This window comes from Enhydra lutris, unplaced genomic scaffold, assembly GCF_002288905.1.
Source record: "Enhydra lutris kenyoni isolate GAN:26980312 unplaced genomic scaffold, ASM228890v2 scaffoldscaffold30, whole genome shotgun sequence".
Classification (NCBI taxonomy): Eukaryota; Metazoa; Chordata; class Mammalia; order Carnivora; family Mustelidae; genus Enhydra; species Enhydra lutris.
In genome coordinates, this window is record NW_019154114.1 from 20,810,750 (window position 1) to 20,831,167 (window position 20,418).

Here is a 20,418-nt window from a genome sequence, read left to right on the forward strand (position 1 = left end):
TCTCCGGAGCGTGGCGCTGGCAGCACTTGGCGGCACGCCCGCACTTACACTCCCGAAGGCGCACAGCCTCGAGGAGTCTCCCTTCCTCGATGACAGGAGTCCCCAGCCGGACCCGTGAGCGACAGCCACAAGCAGCTCCCCACGAGCCCCACACAATACAAGCACACAGTTTCAGCTGCATAAATGAACAGTGTTACTACTGTAATAACAAAGTAAATATTTTTTTAACGTTGATCCTATGTGTCCTTTGTGCCTGGAGTTACTACCATTCAACAAACACGGCTGGGGCTGGGAATCCCCGAGGGCACATCGGGTTAGTACTCCAAAGGGCACCTGGGTGGCTCAGTCGGTTGAGCGTCCGACTCTTGATTTCAGCTCAGGTCACCGTCTCAGCGGCTGAGCCCCAGGCCTGGCTCCACGTGGAGCGTGGGTCTGCTTGAGATTCCATCTCTCTCTCCCTCTGCCCCTCCTCCCACTCATTTGCTCTCTCAAATAAATAAAATCTTCTTAAAAAGTACCCCCCCAAAAAAAAAAGTTTGGACTTCTAGAGGAGAGAAGAATTCTCACTTTCCTAAATATGAGAATGCTTTTGTCAGTTATTGCTTCAAGAAAAGTAAGATCCGCAAGTAACCGAAACTTTGGCTTTAAGTCTCCGAACACGCTGGCTCACCTGCCAGGGCAGAAGGGTCTTCAACCTCACACCTCCCCCGGGTGACGGCATCCACACCAGGCCACACTCCTGAGTCTGGCGCTGCAAGCTCAGGGCTCCAGGCTCCTTTTGCCAAGGACTCAGGGCACCATGTCCCCGTTCTCACCAGCCTGCTATCTCCCCATTCCTGACCATAACTCCATCTCCTAAGAGGCACGAGAGGCCACAAGAGACCAAGCGTCTATCCTGCCAAAGCTCCCATCTTCAGAGAGAAGCTACAGGCAGTCACATTGGCCACAGTCACCACATCTCACATTGTACAAGCCCAGACTGTGGGCCCACGGACGGGGCCGGGTCAAAGCCGGCACAACCAGACGGACTGAGTGGGGCCCAGCCCCCCGAACGGCTCGGGCCTGTGGAGGTGGTGACCGCGAGGGGAGACCCGGCCATAAGACACAGAGCATGGTGGAGGGGACCAATATACCCACTAGGGTATACCCACTAGGCTCCCACTAGGAGATACCCACTAGGCTCCCACCCCTGTGAGGCCTTGAAGATGTCAGGATTCCAAGGTTCTCCAGGTGCTGAGACCTGGGTGCTGGTCCCAAGTTTCAACAGCCTGCAAGCTTTCCCATACATTCTGAAGACACATGCACGGTGAACAAGGGCTTCTCACAATGCGGTCCCCCTCGGGAATCAAATGAAGAGGTTATCCCTTTGGTGGCAAAACTACTTGAAGTATTTTGATGCAGCCATACGTTTGGAAAGACAGTGAACCACACACAGGACCAGACCACGGACACTAGACACGAACCAGAAGCGGATTCCTGAGAACCCCCCCTGGGAGCGCAGGAGGCAGTGCTCCCTACCACTCAGGGTTCGGGCAGGCGCACAGACAAAGGACAGCCTCACACCGCGGACGGCCGTGGAACAGAACCCCGGGGGATGGTCAGCCAGGATACATTTCCCAGCTTCCTCCGCAGCGAAGTAGGATCAAGAAACTAAGTTTTGGTCAACAAAACATAAGTGGAAATGTCTAGTGGCCGCTTTTTTCTCTCTTAAAAGAAAGAAAAAAGTAAAGTTTTCCCTCCTCTTCATCCTGTGTCTTGCTACCTGGAATTCAAACGTGAAGACTAGCGCCCTGGCTGCTACCCTGGACCGTGAGGCTGAGGGCGCACACCCCAGGGGTATCAAAGCACTCAACGGTGGGGAGCCCGGCCCCCAAGGACCCCATGGCACCCTGTGAGGCCGACGAGCCACGGTTCCTGGGGTCTCCAATCCGAAATCGCAGTGTGTCTCAATTGTCGCACAGTGTCTCTGCGTCAGCCAACTCTGGTGACCGGCCAGCGGCAGCTGAGCACACTAGTCCAGACAACCCTCAGCACACAGGCGGGAGGCAGCTCGCTCGGGACCCAGGCTCGGCTTTCTGCGTCCCTGGACCGGCTCGGCACTTGGCAAGACAGCTCGCCTTCCCCTGAGATCACTGAGTATCTACAGCATCTACTCAGAGCACATGTTTCCTTCCTGCCCCTTAGAGGAGAAAAGGGGGAAAAAAAGTTGGCATCTTACCTCAAAGGAACATTCAACATTTCTGTCATTTTTTTTGTGTGATAATCCCTTCAGGTCTATCTTTTCGACACTCACTGTAAAAGCAGAAAACAACAACAACAACAAACAAGATTATAAAAATGAAATCAAACCTTGAAGTACACATTAGTTAGCATTTGACATTTTAGCAATTTTCAAAATGAGGCTTCAGACGCCGGTGCCACTGGCTCTCCTCCGCCGAGTGCTCGCTGCGGGGGGGCGGCTGGAGAGGGAAGCAGACAGTCGTCACCCGCAGGAACGGGGGTGGCAGGGACAACAGGCTGAGCATCAAAACAAATCACAGGAAAGGAAGAGCAGGGTCCTTGGAAAGAGAGCAGGAGGTGACAGGAGCGCTGGGGCACAGACCCTGGCGATGAGGGCAGACCAGGGGGATCTGCTCCGACTTCACCAAAACTCACGCTCCGGGCTGTGGGCAGTGACGGTGCCGGACACTGGCGCCCGCACAGCGTCTCAGGGGAGCTTCCTGTCCCCAGTGACGGCATCACCGTCCCATGACCGTGCAGGCAGCCCGGGAGGCAGCGGCGGCATGGGGCACCGGTGCCAGCGGACGCAAACCACCACCGGCGTGGACCCGGCTGCCTCCTGCAGCCCCTCAGAATTTCTCAGGGGTGCGATTAAGTTCTCCGGCACTTAGATCGGGGTGACACTGCAAACGCCGGAGCACAAACACCCGCTGAACAGAGAACAGCCACTTACAAAGGTGGTGCGGGCTCCGAACTGCCCAGCCACACTGAGGTGTGCACGTAACGACAACGTCTCTCACGTGCCAAGGGAACGGATTCCTGACGTGTCTACACTGTGAACATGGGCAGTCCAGTCACCCCGTGTGGCCACAGAGGAGAGCCCACCACAGACCAGGCGCTTCAGAACGTGTGTGTGACACATGTCCTGCTCCACGTCAGAGCTCCCGGTCCCAGACAACCCTGGGCCACGGACTACGGAGAGTCCCACGGACCTTCCAAATCTAACTGTCCAAGCACCCAGCAGGACCCCTGAAACCATGAAGCTCCACGTCCTGCAGACGGGCGGCGCCCCGGCCTGCCACACCGGCGTCTCCCAAGGTCTTCCCCGAGAACGCCGGGGCTCTCAGGTGTTAGGACACGCCTAGGAAGCCTCACGGTGAGGTGGCTCAGCGGCAGAATCCCAAGACTTCCTGGGAGACTGGGCACAACGGAATCCTAGGGGCTCCTGCAGTCCTGAAGACACAAGTCTGTTCTTATTCACAAGTCCCCAGTTTTTTGGGCCACAGAACTCTTTATTCCCTACCGTGTACACAATTCCCAGAACGACAGACCGCTCTGGGCAACGCGCTTCGGGGAAGGTTCTAACCCTGCCTTGCTCAACACGGCAGTGGCTAACCACACGTGACTCTTTACGTGTGTATTAATTACAACCGAACAGAATTAAAAATCTAATTCTCGGGTTGTGCTTCTCTCAGCCTAAGTGCTCCACAGCCAGATGTGGCCAGTGGCCGCTGTGCTGCGCAGCAGACATGGAACATTCCATCACCGCCGAGACTTCTGGACAGCGCGGGCGAAGCGGTGCTGGCAGACGGGAGGCTGCCCTGAGCCTGTTTGTGTACACGGCTCTGCTGGCGCACAGCCAAGCCATTTGTTTACGTATTGTCAGTGGCTGCCGTCCACCCGCGACAGCAGAGCCCGGCCGCTGTGCCCGAAACCCCATGCCTCCCAAAGCCAAAAATACTCACTATCTGGACCTGTGCAGAAAAATGTGCAATCTTTGTCTAAAACCAACAGCTGTTTGCTCACCGACATGTCCTATCAGATCCCCACTGTGCACAAGGTCAAATTCCAGGGGCTGGGAACAGAGCAGCAAACGTGACAGATGGGTCCTTGCATGCACAGAGGTTACTGGCTGTTTTGGAGAAGACCCTTTCCCTGCTAAACTCTTCTCTCCTAGGCCTCCCTAATTCTGTAAAGTCGCATCGGGATCAATATGCATCTTGGGAGATACAAGAACCCACTCGGTTTTAAGTATTTTAAGCTTAAAATAGCACCTTACAGGAAGGAATTACTCTTAAGGAAAAAAAAAAAGGTGTTGTTTCCTTTCTGGAAAAACAAAGAACACACATTTCGAGGTTGCACACCTCCCTGTTTTCACTCAGTGAAACCACTCACTGCTCCTGTCTGGCTTCCTCCATCAGACTGTCAGCAAATAAATAGCTTTTATGTTTTCCCAATCCGTATTTTTTTTTAAACTGACCCACAATGACATCACTCTAACCCAGATCTTCCCCTTTTTTTAAACAACAGAATATATGAAGTCAATGAACACAGAAAAACGTCATCAGCATTTTCCCTGCCACGAGACAGCGACATGAACCTAAATGTCCCAGGACTGGATAATATTAGGATTTATGAAAAAAAAGTCAAGAGAGAAAACCCCAACTGGGCTGAAGGCGGAAGTGACTCATCTTTGGACAGGAGAGCATGGAAAGCAGATGAACGATATTCAGCCGTCTGCAAGGAACCCAGGCGTCTGGAACTCCACGGCTCCAGTCTGGGAGGCCTGGACAGGACGGCGGCCGGAGCAAGCCACACCATGGGCCGGCGCCACCACCCCACCCGTGGGCAGTGTGTATGGTTCGGGTGCCAGGCACCGAGGGGGGCTCTGCTCTTCCGCCTGCAGGGGACTTGTCCCCGTGGAGGCACATGTGGTCACATGGGCCCTGCAGTGCACGCAGGGGCAAGAGTGGCTAATGTGGGGTGGGGCTTTGGGGCCTTTCATTAGGCTTCAAAGATGGTGAAGCCGCTTCTCGATTCTGGAGCTCACGTTACAGACCACGATTTCAAGAACAAAAACATGGGGGTGCCTGTGTGGCTCAGTGGGTTAAAGCCTCTGCCTTCCGCTCAGGTCATGATCCCAGGGTTCTGGGATCGAGCCCCGCATCAGACGCTCTGCTCAGCAGGGAGCCTGCTTCCTCCTCTCTCCTCTCTCTCTGTCTGCCTCTCTGCCTGCCTGTGATCTCTGTCAAATAAATAAATAAAATCTTAAAAAAATATATATATATATATATATATATATATATATATATATATATATATATATAAAAGAAAGTTGAAAAATAAGTTACCAAAGCTGACAAGAATCACTGTGCTTGGTGGTGGAAGTACGAGTAGTTCATCCCAAATTCCCATCATGCAGTTTTGTGATTTTTTTTTTTAATATTTTATTTATTTGACAGAGAGATCACAAGTAGACAGGCAGGCAGAGAGAGAGGGAAGCAGGCTCCCTGCTGAGCAGAGAGCCCGATGCGGGACTCGATCCCAGGACCCTGAGATCATGACCCGAGCCGAAGGCAGTGGCTTAACCCACTGAGCCACCCAGGTGCCCCAGTTTTGTGATTTTAAAGGGCACTCATTCCCATATGCACACAAACACCTGTCTACGACCCACTTCTCTCTGGATGGACACAGGGACCCCTGCCTCACACTGCGCCGGTCGTCTACCTGGCACAGAGAAGTCTCATGATTTTCTGAAGAGTGCACGCGGTCACGGCTAGGTGTGGGGGGCCAGAAATCGATCCATAGGGAAGGGATGGGATTCGCACCGCCCGAGAAGACTTCCCGAGAGAAGGACACAGCCAGAGGCACACTGGGAAGGTGGAGCGGGCAGGAGGGGCTCCTGTGTGGGGCAAACAGGCTAGGGTCTGGACTGCACGCAGGCATGTCTTTCAAGGACTGATGGGGCCCAGGCAAGGGCACCCGAGTCCAGGCCGGCCTGCTCGCTCTTGCTGAACTGAGAAAGCGAAGCGGGATGGGCGCTCTCCTTTTAAGACTGTTTGTTTCAACTTTCATTCTTTTCTCATTCAAGACACACATGAGCACTCCGCCTCCGGTCCTGCGAGTCGGACCACGTGGCCTTCAATAAAACATCCAATTCCACTCAACTACCTCTTTTATAATTGGATCAATACCTAATTTCAAAAACCAGTGCGCGAATATAATTGGAAAAGGCAGAAGGGAATTTGCGTGGCAGGGAAGTACACGGGCATTGCTCGAGCAGTCCGAGCCGGGGGTCGAAACAACTGGAAACAGGACTGGGCATCCGAATGGGGGAGGGGCCGGCAAAAAGTCGCAGATGGTTTAGGGCTGAGCCAGACCCAAAGGCCTCTCAGCCAGCAGCGACGAAACCAGGACCAGAAACACTCTCGTGACTGCGTCCTGGGAGCTCCCAGTCCAAACCGCCACGCTCTGAGGGTCACTCTCACGCCAAGCATCTTCAAGTGATTTCCGAGAGCTGTGACGTCACTGGGATGTTTATCTCAGACACGTACAGATAACAGCCTCAATGTGTTCCAAGAACAAGTCGCTCCTCTGAAACACCTTCCCTTTCTACCCTAAACTCTTCTGGAAAAAATGGAGTCGCTGGCACTTTCCTGCCATAGATCCTTTACTTGGTTTCGATCAAGTAAATCTTCTGTCAAACAGTTTAATTTCGATGTGCCCCACATAGGAAACCACTTCAAAACTTACCCAAACGACGCTATAAGCCATCACAGCCAGGACTGCAGGAGAAGATGCAAGACCAGCCCCCACACAAACCCCACCTTCTCCCGAGTCCTACACAGAAGGACTCAACGTCTTCTTACTTAAAGTAAAGAAACGGAACCAGAATAACATTTAAGATGCTTCCTGCTTAGGGGCGCCAGGGTGGCTCAGTTGGTTAAAAGTTTGCCTTCAGCACAGGTCACGATCCCAGAGTCCTGGGACTGAGTCCTGCACTGGGATCCTCGCTCATCAGGAGCCTGCCTCACCCGCTCCCTACGCCTGCTGCTCCCCCTGCTTGTGTGCTAATAAATACAGTCTTTTTTTTTTTTAAGATTTTATTTATTTATTTGACAGACAGATCACAAGTAGGCGGAGAGGCAGGCGGAGAGAGAGGAGGAAGCAGGCTCCCTGCTGAGCAGAGAGCCCGATGTGGGGCTCGATCCCAGGACCCTGAGATCATGACCTGAACGGAAGGCAGAGGCCTTAGCCCCTGAGCCACCCAGGCGCCCCTAATAAATACAGTCTTAAAAAAAAAAAAAAGATGCTTCCTGCTTAAATTTTTTTTTAACTAAAATCTAGTTTTCATCTAAAAATTGTAAAACTATATTCTTAAGAGTCTCAGCTGAGTAATAATGTTCCTCAAATACCGACGGGCGTCTCCCTTCCGTCTGGTTGTCCGGGTTAATGGGGGTCATTTTCAGAAGCGGCTCTTCAGCTCCTGCCATAACCAGAGCCTCCGCTACTTGCCAATCAGCCTGCGCTGCCTCCTCTCTGATACCTTCCTAGGACCCATCACCTTATATTTAAGATTTCCCTAATTTGTTTCTCTTTGACTTTTTAAAAATCATCTAGCTACACTGCATTGACTGACTTGTGAATTCTCCAAAAACATAAACAGGAACCAGGGTAGCGCACGGCATGATCTGGAAAACGTGACACTGACACAGGCACTTGTCAAGCAGCACGACAGGAAACGAACACACGCATCTTCTACTTGAAGGGTTAGTGATGTGGCACTTGAACCTAAGGGCCCAAGGAGTTTTCACTTATTTAAATATTAGGGCAAACATTTTATTCAGCATTAGTATGTTCTAGGGACAGCACTAACCAAAAGTGACACAAAAATTACAAAGTTCACAGCAGTGACATGTGAGCTGGACTTCAAAGGGAAGAGCCCGTCTGGGCAGAGGGATGTGATGATCAAGGCCCAGGCAGGACAGTGAGGGGCATCTAAGGAAGTTTGTTCATGGCTAGAGCCACCAATTCAGAGGAGTGACAAGAGACCAGAGCAGGGACACAAGGACAGGATGAGGCCAGACCACAAACCCCACAGCAGGCCTCTTCCAGGCAGGTCAAGGTAAGCACGTGGGCTCTGCTGTCAGATGGGTTCTGTTAGAGACGCGACACCCTCCAGCTCAGTGACCTTGGGCAGTTACTGGATCCCTGAACAAAAGGAAGACTGGTCCCTACTTCACGGGCCTGTGTGACATCAACGAGGTGCACACACACACGGAGGGGGCAACTCACGCTGCTCAGTTCAGGGGCAGCAGCTGCCGCTGAGAGCCCTGTGACAAGCTTCCTATGTAAGGACACTGTGGTCCAGCTGTAGTGCAGGTCCCTACTAGGGGACGGACCGGACAGGAGAACCCACAGGTGGCAGAGGGGCCGGAGGCCTGAACCAGGATGGCGGCCGCAGCGACGGCCCGCAGAGCCAGACCCGCCAGGGCTATGAGGGCACGTCTGCTCGCGTGGGGAAGCGAGCTGGGGTGGGCCTGCAGGTGCGCCTCCAAACGCCTAAAGGTCAGCACCAGTCGCATATACTGGAAACAACGGAAGTGATGGGTCCCTTCTGGACACACGGGCAGAAGCACCAGCGGGCCACCTCAATGGAAATAGTGACAGGGATTCAGAGTCCCGGGCGAGGGACAGAGATCGCTCCATCTTTGACAGGTCGCTCCGATCTCAAAGTCATCAGCGGCACAGAAGACACCCACACAGGGTGTGAGTGCGCGCCAGCAAGGAGCCCGGACTGCACCGGCATTTCGGGGCAGACAGAGGGGATTTCACAGGAAACGAGCAGACGGAGAGGCAGGAGAACCGGGATATGCGTTACCAGGGACCAATAGAGCACGCCACCCCAGTGCTTCCGGAGGTACGATGGTCCGTGGTTTAAAAACGGAAAGAAACCAAGAGAGGACAGAGTGGTGCTGGTGGGGAGGGCCAGCCAAGCAAAGACGAAGGCCGACCTGTCGTGACTCTCATGACCGCCCGAGAGAGGAGGGCGCTGCAGGCCGGGTGCAGGGCTCACAGGTCACAGAGCACCACCTGCTCCTCCCAGAGCCGGGCTGCGGGCGCACTGCAGGCACACACAGGAGGGACACAACCGCAGCGGACAGGACGGGCAGGGGGGCGGGGCCGCTGCAGGGGACCTGTGCATAACGTGTCACGGCTGGCTGTGGGACAGCACCTCGTCTGCGGCCTGTACCCACTTCCAAGGCGTAAATACTCCCGCCACGGCTGATTTCCAGCCATCAACAGATCATCAAGAGGCTAAAAGACTTGCCCTTGCTGGTAAGCAAGCCTCAGTACAGCCCTGAGCACAGGGCAAGTTCTTGTGTGCCCATCAAGAGGTCAGCTGGGAGTTCAAGGTAAGGCCTGAAAAGTTACAGATACGTACTCCCTGGATGCTTCCTCGATGGAGACACAGACGGAGCTGCTCTCTAAAAGAAGCCGTTGTGGGATGGTCAGCTCGGCAAGTCACCCTGTCTTCAGGGGACAAGGAACCGTCACTCAGACAACTCTGTTCTGTGCTTCAGATGAAACTTGTTGGCTGAGGAAGGCTGCAAACAGCCAGTCTTCAAAAAGTAACGGTGCAAAGGGGCGCCTGGGTGGCTCAGTGGGTTAAAGCCTCTGCCTTCAGCTCAGGTCGTGATCTCAGGGTTCTGGGATCGAGCTCCGCATTGGGCTCTCTGCTCAGTGGGGAGCCTGCTTCTCTCTCTCTGCCTGCCTCTCTGCCTACTTGTGTTCTCTCTCTCTGTGAAATAAATAAATAAAATCTTAAAAAAAAAAAAAAGTAACAGTGCAAGGAAACAGCAAAAAAAGGCTACAGGACAACTTACTTTAAAATGGACCAAAAAATGCAATGTCTTTTTTTTTTTTTTTAAAGATTTTATTTATTTATTTGAAACAGAGAGAAAGAGATCACAAGTATGCAGAGAGGCAGGCATAGAGAGAGAGAGGAGAAAGCAGGCTCCCCGCTGAGCAGAGAGCCCGATGTGGGCCTCGATCCCAGGACCCTGAGATCATGACCTGAGCCGAAGGCAGAGGCTTAACCCACTGAGCCACCCAGGCGCCCAAAAAATGCAATGTCTTAAAAAAAAAAAAAAAAAAAGGCAAAGTCTTCGTGAATGGAGAGACAGCTAAGGGAAGAAGCAGGTAAAATAAAATGAAATTATGGGATCTGGATGACAGGGGTTCACTGTAAAATTCTCTGAACTTTACCGTAGGTTTCAAAGTCTTAATAAAATGTTGAAAGAGCGAATACACAAAGTTACCCAAACGCTTCCACTGCAAACGCACCTTCGGTCCCCAGCACCGCCCCAGCAAGGCAGCCAACCACTAGTCTAGAAGCCAGGTTTTACTGCCACGCCTCTTACCAGAATCCCTACTCTAATTCTCTGTGGTGGACAAGACTTGATGTTACCCTGTGTCACAACGCTGCTACACGACAAACACAAAACCAAAATGGCACCCCAAAAAAGCATTTACTTAGGAAAAAAATCCCAGCTTTAACTCCTAATATGATAAACACCTGTAAGTATAACCTACATGCACAAAAGCTCCCAGGAATCCCTAAGTTCCAAGAATGACAGAGGTCTGGAAAGTGGTCTGCGGCGTTACTGCGCTTCCTGCGACACTCGGTCTCACACAAGGGTGATTCGGAAACATAACGTCTCCAACCCAAAAGCCAGGCTACAGGACTCCTTCCACAACTCCCGTCACGGACAGCGTCACCACAAATAACTTCGACCTCATCTTGCTCGTTACCGATGTTCCCCTACGTGTCAGCGAAGTGGGTCGGGACGCGTGGGTGTGGGGGAAGCTCTGAGCTGTCGGCGAGTGGGGCAGTGCTGCCTGCTGGTCCTGAGGAGTTCAGGCCCACACCCGCTACAGAAGCCAGGTGCTGGGAACTACTGTCCTCGTCCCTCTACCCCCATGCTAGAAAATCTGCACAATGAAGAGCACGGGGAAGGGCGACCGCCACCTTGAACAGCACCGATGAGAGCAGTCAGTTTCTGGCTGTCCTCAGTGCTGTCCCCTGAACTTTTATACCTAAGTCTAACCTCGTTCTTCGCTGAGGACTTCCAAAGAAGCAGGGAAAAATCAAACCCCAAGTGGAACACAGAAAAGACAGCAAGAAAACTCTATAGTAATAACACTTGCAGTGACTTTAGGCTTTGCCAAGAGCGACCGCCCAGCCCGGCAGAGCATCACGAGAAGCGTGACTAAGAAAACCAACCTCACTTGCTTGCCAAATTCTGTGCAGAAGAAACTTCTTACTTAGAACCACCCCATGGAGAATACGGAGGACAACTCAGGAGCCTGGCCCGCCAGGCTTCGTCTGCCCAGGCCACAGCCAACAGCAACTCACCCGCGGGCTCTCGGGGCCCCACAGCTCGCGGACAGGGGAAGCACCGAGAGAACAGTCATGCATCTTGCGCTTATATTTGAAAGACAGAATGAGGGGGTCTTGATAATCATGTCTCGAGCAAAAAGCACTGTGCGAAAGAGGAAGCCTGCCCCCTGACACGAAGAGGATGCAGGTCCCACGCTGGATAGTCGAGGGACAGAGGACACTGTGTCCCAGGGCGACATGTCTAAGGGAAAAGGACAAGAGCAATGTCGGGGGAGAGGAGTCCCCAAGCCTGAGTGACAACTGCCCATCCCGAGAAGCAAGCCCCCATCGCGTCTTCTCAACAGCGGCCCAAGCCAGGAGCTGACCTACAAGGACTCAGTTTCAGTTTCCAGCGCACGATTCTGCACATGAGCACAGGGCAGCAGTGCTGAGGCTAACTGACCTGAGGCGGGGACGGCTGGCTCTGTGATCTCGTCACAGTGGGGCTTTATGTTGAAAACGAAGCATTAATGAGGAACCCGTGAGGCACACTGTGCCCGAGACACGGACAAACGGAGAACAGAGGCCAGGGAGGGCGGGGGTGAGTGGCCTCCAGTGCCCCGGGCCTCCTGATCACAGGGCCCAGTCGGGGCCACCTGGCCCTCACGAGCCCCATGCGTCACCGACACTCAGCCTACACTGTATGGTAAGTGAGACGCTGTGACTGTCCCACCAGCCCAGGAACCAAGGAGACTCAGCCTCGTGTGACATGTGCCCTCGGTCATCCCCAGAGCCGTGCTGTGCGATATGGTGGCCCCAACCCATGCAGAGCTATCGCGGTGCCACTGGAAAGGAAATACAGATAAAATGCCAGGTCCCTGGCTGCATGAGGCACATTCCAAGTGCTCAAGAGGCACATGTGGCTGATGGCGACAGACTCAGTACTGGAAAGAACGTTCCGGGTCTCCGCAGAAAGTTCCGCAGGACAGTGCCGCTCTGGAACCTAGGACTTGTGGTATGAGGCAGGGAGGAGAGTGTAACAACCTTCGTTTTTCCCCCGAGTAAACACCCGTATTTGAGACTTTCACAGCAGAGGTGTGGTCACATACTACGTGCCCAACTTAGAGAAACCATGTACCTTACTAAAAAACATCGCAGCTGATGAAAGCTCTCAAAGTCTTTAACCAAAGAGCATCACAAACATCTGTGTTCCCCAGCCTGGTGGACCTCCTCCCCCAGAGCCATCACACAGACGCACTTACCTTTGGCGTGTTTCCCCACAGTCCTCTTGGGTGGCGAGTCCTCCGTGGCATGGACTGATGTGTGGAGAGCGCTCTCCAGACTGGTGCTCACGCTGCCGATCGGGGCCTCGGTTCTTGGCGTTACCTGGGAGGACAAAAAAAAAAAAAAAATCATATTTTCTTCCATCTGGTCCATGTGGAATAATTTTTATTCCTGAGAGTGATGATGTTTATTATAGTTTCAATTTTCATATAAAACATGCATATAAAAATTTTACATAAAAACTTTTTTTTTGGGACGCCTGGGTGGCTCAGTTGGTTAAGCGGCTGCCTTCAGCTCGGGTCATGATCCCAGCGTCCTGGGATCGAGTCCCACATCGGGCTCCTTGCTTGGCGGGGAGCCTGCTTCTCCCTCTGCCTCTGCCTGCCTCTCTGCCTGCCTGTGCTCGCTCTTGCTTCTCTCTCTATGTCAAATAAATAAATAAAATATTAAAAAAAAAAACAAAAAAAACTTTTTAAGTGTTTTGTTTTTTTTTTTTTTTTGACAGAGAAAGATCACAAGTAGGCAGAGAGGCATGCAGAGAGAGAGAGAGGAGGAAGCAGGCTCCCTGCGGAGCAGAGAGCCCGATGTGGGACTCGATCCCAGGACCCTGAATCAGGACCCGAGCTGAAGGCAGAGGCTTTAACCCACTGAGCCACCTAGGCGCCCCAAAACTTTTTATATAAAATGCTACTTCCATGATAGTGTAACAATAACCATTCCCTGACACGATAATGTAACAATAACCGCTCCCTGCGGAAGACAACATCACCCGTCTCCCGCGCACCACTCAGATTTACAACCAGCCAGGCCGAGCGCCCGTTGGAGTGGGGCCATGCCGCTGCTTCGGGCGCCTGCTCGGGGCAGACGGAGTCACACACTCCGTGAGTTACACACCTCCACCTGATCCAAAACCTTCTCTCTTATTTCTTCAGATCAAAGAGTCCCCTATAAAATTAATTACACAGCTGGACCACACTGTCCTATAAATCTTGAATAAGTCACAAAATGCTCTGAAAGGAACAGTCAAGAAGAGACCACAACTCGACCAACACGGGGGTACACATACTAACGCACTACAACCCCACGTCTAGGAATTCGTCACACAAAGTTCCTAACATGAGACAAGTACGGGGCGGGGGGTGCTCACAGCAGCAGCTTCTGCGAGAGTGGAGGGCAGAAAGCCCCCGAAACAGCTGTGCCCAGAGCTCCGGCCACATGAAGGCCAGCAGGTGCCCGGGCGCTCTGCAGCACCCGCCAAGTTCACACAGGCTGCCCCCGACCCCCGCTCTCTGCCGCGCGCAGCGTGTCTCGAACACACGGTGGGAGGAGACAGCAAGCGGTGAACCGCAGTGACCTCGGAGGAGAGAGGAGACCTCCGGGTGCCTGGGCGGGGGCGAGAACTTCCGTTTTTCCTTCTTAACAAGGATCAGTAGCTAGAAAGTTTACAGCCAACATTTATCTAGTACTTGTAAGACTGAGAAGAATGAAAGTGACCAATGCTTTGACTTCCTCACAGTCACAATTCAGTATGTAAAAATTTCAAAGGAAAGTCAAGATTTTAAAGTTTATCAAGAGAGGTGTAAGTTTGAGAGGGTGACAAACACTGTGCTACACACACGAGGAGGGGCAAGGTCTGCAGGAGAGGAGTGTGACTGCTGGTCTCCATCCTGATGTGGAGTCGCGGGGGATGCACGCCTCGGGGGCCCCTGGTTTTCATCAGTTGGCTCACTCCCTGGAGGGCACGGGGCGGCCCGTCGGAGCCTGGGAGCCCAGTGCAGGCTCGGAGGGCCATGACGGCAGAGGCGGAGAGCCAGCAGGAGGGGCCGGACAGGCCGCCAGCCTGCAGCACAGCGACAGCCAGCACCCTGCGGGTACCCGGCGGAGCCCCTCTCCTCCCAGCCACCCACCACGTCCGAGCCACGGCAGGAAGGCCTCCCCGCACGCACACAGCACGGGGCCGACAGGTCCTACGCCACACAAGAAGAGCCGTCCAGCACGGTCTGGTTAAATCTGGAAGGTCACATTCCCCAAGGAAATAAATCCTAACCATCCACGACTCCTCTAAAAAGTCAATTTTTCAGATAACATTACCAAGATGTTATCAAGACAGTTAAAATTTTAAATTACTTTTGTCATTTAACTAAATTGGATTATTTCCCTCAGATTTGGCAAGGTTTCATCCAAAGGTCTGAGTATTGCAGAAATGAACTTCTTTCCTATGAAATAAGGTAAGAGAAGCAACAGTTACAAGTAATTACAGAAAGAGCAAGGTTCCTAGTTTCAAACAGGAACTATTGCTTTGGGAAACAGCCCAAGAGGTTAACATCCTAACTCCTGCGAGGAACGTGAGCACAGCGGCCAGTGGGTCTGGCCTGGCCCACACGAGCCTCCAGCTCCCTGGGCCGCCCTGGGCAGCACAGCGGGGTCCTCGCCCGCAGGACAGCTGTCCGGACAACCCACCTCGGAAGCGCTGGCCCCGCCAGTGACAGACCAGTCGGGCACAAACACGGGCGCGCACCGACGCCCGCCGAAAGCCTTCCAAACAGCCACAAACAGAAAACCAGCCTCTGTGGGGGCAGAAGCAGGGATGGGGAGAGACGGGAGCCCAGCCAGGACGCCAACCACAAGCGCAGCCTAGGAGTACAGACAGCTGCGCGGGACGGGTGGTTCTCAACCCTGACGTGTGCGGAACCCCCGAGGCCCGGCACGAGCGCGGGTCCCCCACCCCCACCATCAGCACTTCCAGAGCGGGGCGGACAGCGGCCGCGGTGTTCTTGTCTCGTGCACTGGACGCCTCAGCCCAGGTGCGAAGCGCCGGAGGCCCGTGGTCTGGTCAGCCCCTGTGAGGACCAGGTGTCAGCGGCGCGGGCAGGAAGCGCGTCCTTCCGTGGGCTGACGGGGAGGTAAGGGTGGAGGTCCACGCGCCCTGGCTCCCAGGAGAAGGGGAAAGCCTAGGAGCCACACTATGGAAGCCCAGGCCGTGCCGACAACACAAACACGCGAAAGAAAACTCTAGACTATAACCAGCGGGAGAGAAGCATGTGTTCGCCCCACTGTGCTATACCAGAGCATCTCTTCCGAGTTTTCCAGATGCTCACTTTTTCCAACCAGCCTTTCTCCCGACTTTGCTCCTCTGTTTACACTGAAAGCGCTCTTCCCCTGCATTTCCCAGAAATGCTGTGTTTGGGGTTATTTTTGGTTAAGTTAATTTGCCCCATGTGACCTCCACAGTTCAACTCGGATGCTCTCTGACTCACGCTCACAAGCAGAGCTCCAGTCATGAGGTGATGGACACGAGAATAAAGACTCGATCAGTTCCAAATGTCGTCTCTTGCTACGGCCAAAAGGGCAAACGAGAAGAAGCTCTCCAACGCCCAGCCCAACCCAGCCACTCCCATCAGTTCCAAGCCCTCTGTCCTGTGAGCACATGGCTTTCTCACCAGATGGACACTCCCTGTGCCCCCGGGACCGGCTGATCAGCGTCCCACCGCCAGACAGCTTCTGCCACGACCTACAGGGGACCTGTCATCTCTCCCTTCTCCCCTCCACGGAATGCACTATGGCCACCGGGTGGGCCTGGCAGCCAGGATCTGCCTGCGGCGGCCCCAGACCCCGTATGTATCTGCACAGCCCCCTCACGGATGTCACGTCCACACTTGTGTGACCTTCTCAGTGAGGACCTGTCCAACCTCGATGAAGTCAGGACTTCTGGTCTGTTTCACTTGCTGCTGTAGCCTCTGCATCTGGAACAGAGCCTGGTGCGACACAGGCGCCTCATGGGTGTCTGTATAATCAGACCATTTCCCCAAGTTCTAGCAAAATCAGGATGAACCAGACAAAAACGGCACCTGTGCTCCAAAGCAGAATGTGTGCGTTCTCAGTGACACATGACACAACCGCAGAGCACTTGGCCGGCACCAACATAGGACGGACAGGGCCGTGAGCGTGAGTGCACTCGGCCCCCAGAGCGCGCTCCTGGGCATGAGGCACACGCTCTAGGAGAGTGATGTGGCCCACCAGCCGCTGCATGGTGAGCAGGCAGGAACGGGCCTGAGTGCCAGCCCTGGGACGCCAGGAGCCAGTGTCGCAGCTCCGAGCACCAGCCCTCTTGCGGGCACGGCTGTGTGCACGATGCTTCCGCAGTTTCTGAAGTGCAGGATTAGACTGAGAAGATCAGGCGGGCCCGAGACTCTGCATTCCTCTCAGGCGTTGCTGGCACTGCCACACTTTCAAGGTGAAGCAGCTCGCTGTGGTCAGAATGTGCAAAGGCCCAACAACCCCTCCCGGGCGGAATGCGCAACGGAACCCCAGCGCTGCGCAGATTAGATCCGATGAGCTCCGAGGCGGCTTCCACGGGTAAGGGACAGAGACACCAAAGCGTACCACGTCAGCCTGGAGATGCGAGGGGGGCCAGCGGCGGGGCTCCTGCCTGTCCGTCCACTCCCTCAAAGAGGTGCTTTCCTCAAAGGCTTCCTCAGTGCTGGGCTCCGGCCAGAGAGACCAAAGCAACACAGGGCTGCCTGAGGCTTTGTGCTGGAAACTCACTTAACGACTCAGGGACCAGGACCACAACCGTTAGCAGAAAGGTTTTAGTTTTAAAAACCGATTTCATTAAAGATCATTCAAAGTCATCGGACGGGACAAAGGCAGGCAGAGGACAAACAGGCAGCAAGTGTGCAAACGTTCAACATCTCAGTAATGCTGGGGACTTTTCAAGAAAAACCTGGCAGAGCAACAGAGTAGAGCAGAGCAGAGCAGAGCAGAGCAACAGTGACTCTGCTGAAAATCCAAAGACTCAGCATCCCAGCCGTGCCGCCGTGGGAACGAGCCTTCAGTAATCCGGGTAAGAGACTGGAGGCGCTGCGGCGGGCAACGGGAGAGCCCCGGGTACTTATTCCCAAGTGCATGGTTCTCCGTGGCGAGCCCCCCGCAAACAATCTCTTGGGGAACGCCTACAAAAGACGATGGCCGGCCCCCCCACCATGAAGTCAGCAGTTCCAAGGTCTACCCTCAGATACACCCAAACCCACTCGACAGGACATCTCTGAGGGTCTCCCCTGCAACGATGCACACAGTAACGATGAAGTGCGCTCCCGAGGGCTGGAAGACAGACGACGGCTGTGCACCGAGCTGCAAACAGGGCTGCCAATGGCATGGTGAGCCAGGCTGTGCCGCAAGGGGCAGTGAAGACAGCAGCTCAGCTCACAGCGCAGGTGCACACGGAACGCCCAGGACGTGAACACGCAGGAAGAGACACAGAGGATAAAATGATCAAAGCAACCAGAGTATAAGCACACCTTACGCCATTCCCATCATGGATACACTCTGCTTGTAACCACGCCAAGCCACTCGACCCCGGGAGTCCTCACCACTTGCACAGGAGGAGCCACAGGGCCCACCAGTAGTCTCCCCAAGGTCACCGGACCAGTAGGGGGCAGCCCCGCAGGGACTAAGCTTCATGGGGTGGCTGGTGCGGGTCAAACCCAGGGAGAGCAGGGCCCGCCTACAGAGGCCACAGTGCCAGTTCCGGCAGTCCCTGCTGACTGTGACGGGTGGCCAGGATCCTTGTGGCTCCGGTCCAGTTTTCCCCAGCACAAAGTGGAGATAACGACATGTACCTCATATAAAAAAGGCACTGGAAGGAGCGTGCTCACCAAACAGTCAACATTCAACGTAACTCTGACTGTTCTTGTCCCCATGGCCGCCAGTCTGGCTGGCATGCAGTGGGACAAACACGAGCACCCCGGCGGACACCGGCTCCGTGGGGACACCTGGAAGAGACGCACACCTCTGACGTCCTGGCAGAGACCTGCTTCCGCGAGGCTGACTCTCCCTGAGCACACAGCAGTCAACGGTCTGTGGCCACGGATGCCACTCTCTGGGGCCCTTTACCGGAAGCTGGGGTCTGCCTTCTCTCCAAAGACAGGCCACCGCAACACAGACTGCACCATGACCAGCGATCACCGATCCTAGAGCCAGCACACAGCAGCTAGAAAGATCCTGTATCATTTAAAGTACAGTTCGACAAAACATTCGTAAGAGTCGATGTTCCTACTGTTACAAGGGAAGCAACCTCAGCCCCAACCAGCAAGGACAAACGGGGCAACTCTTCACACAAATTAGGTTTATTACGCCAGTCCAGGAGCTCTGGATCTACTAATCCATCTGGGAACGATCTGTCCTCAGAACACAATCAGTGATACCGTCATACGTCGGTACACAAGGAGGTTCATTTTAGCTTTAAAAGAGCAAAATATATATGTATCTACAAACGACGGAAATACCCAGTAAGATTAATATCTAAACACATAAATAAACTTACGTCCATATGATTAAACATTACGCATCCTTTAGAAGATAATTTTACAAAACAAAGGCTTCTGGGAACGCTCACACTCGGATCCTGGGAATGAGGCAGAAGGTATCACCGGTGCGCGCACACAGGCACTGAAGACAGAAGAAAATATACCACAATACTAACAGCACCATCGTCTTTGGGTTCTTTTCTAAAAAGTATTCTTCCATTTTCCGCTTCTGCAAGGAACAGTTACCATCAGAACTGGAAACCCAAGTTAGAGGCTACTAAGTCTCAGTGTAAGTAACTCCTATGAGGAGGGAACACAACACACGAAAACAGAAGCAGCTTCTAGAACCAAATGGCTCACGCTGAGGGGCTGAGCGGCCCAGGCAAGCGCGGCAGACCCTGCCAGGGGACCAGCTGTGGGGGCAGACAGGGCGACAACTACGGCAACTCCAAGGGGCAGGGCACAGACTCCGTGGATGCAGGTCTCTCGGCTGAAGGCTGAACCGAGAAGGAGCCGGCCAGGCTGAGGAAGGGCCTTCCGGGCACAGGGGTGGAGAGTGTGGGGCCCCCAGGCGGAAGGCCTCCCTGCCTAAAGCTTGTAAATGTCGAGGGGCAGTGGGGCCTGGGCCCTCAGGCTCAGACACGGGCTCCAGAGTGTTGAGCCCCAGAGTTCGACAAATGGACTCATTTATTTTCAGTCTGTTTTCCAAGCAACCCACCTCCATACAAGAAAGAGTATCATCTGTTAAATACTTTCAACTCAGTGGGAAAAAATACATGAAATCAAAAAGAAAAGTGATTTGTAAGCATCTTACTAAAATAGTAATTATGCGTCTCTAAAAACCAGAAAAGGAAAATAGATAGTTTAGTAGTGAAAGCTATTTGCTGACTTAGCCCAAGTGAAAGCCAGTGCTAACCAGAAACCATTCTCCATGTAAAAACATTCCTTTTAAAATTTCTTACCCTGGAGCTGTACTCATTAAAAAAGAGAAAAAGATTACTGCTCAAAACCTCGGCAAAGGTACCAAGTACTTGGCTACATGAGCCCCGCAAAGTGACTGTAAAACCACGTCCTTCCGCCAGCAGCCTTCAGAGCAGGGCGGCCTCCCCTGGAGCTCCGGGCCTCCACCTGCCCACCTGGGAAGCTCTTACCGATTCAGACTGCAGGGCACCCCTCACCCCGCCCAGACCAATTAAACTAGAACCTGTGCGGTGAGAGGAGGGGTCAGGTCCAAACAGCTCCGCAAGTGCCCAGAAGCCCCGCCCCAGAGACCCTGCAGAGCAAACTCAGCCTGGGTTCAAAGTCAAGGGCCCTAGTTGGCTAAAGACGGTATTTCCACCTACGCAAACCTACGGAAAGGGGTTAAAGCAGCACCCCAACGCACTTCCTCGGCTTGTGCAAGGTTAGAGCAGCTAGAACCTAGGAGGCGGCTCTCACAGAGCCTGT

General features: G+C 53.7%; 1 protein-coding gene across 1 annotated transcript in view; it reads right to left on the reverse strand.

Moving 5' to 3' along the window:
• The window catches only part of LOC111152847 (zinc finger CCHC-type containing 14), a 54,237-nt gene that overhangs the window by 18,503 nt on the left and 15,316 nt on the right, over positions 1 to 20,418 (reverse strand). The window contains exons 2-3 of the mRNA XM_022511522.1: positions 12,646 to 12,769; positions 2,219 to 2,292 (exon numbers count right to left, since the gene is read on the reverse strand). Coding sequence (XP_022367230.1) covers positions 2,219 to 2,292; positions 12,646 to 12,769 — 198 coding nt within the window. The remainder of the gene's footprint in view (positions 1 to 2,218; positions 2,293 to 12,645; positions 12,770 to 20,418) is intronic.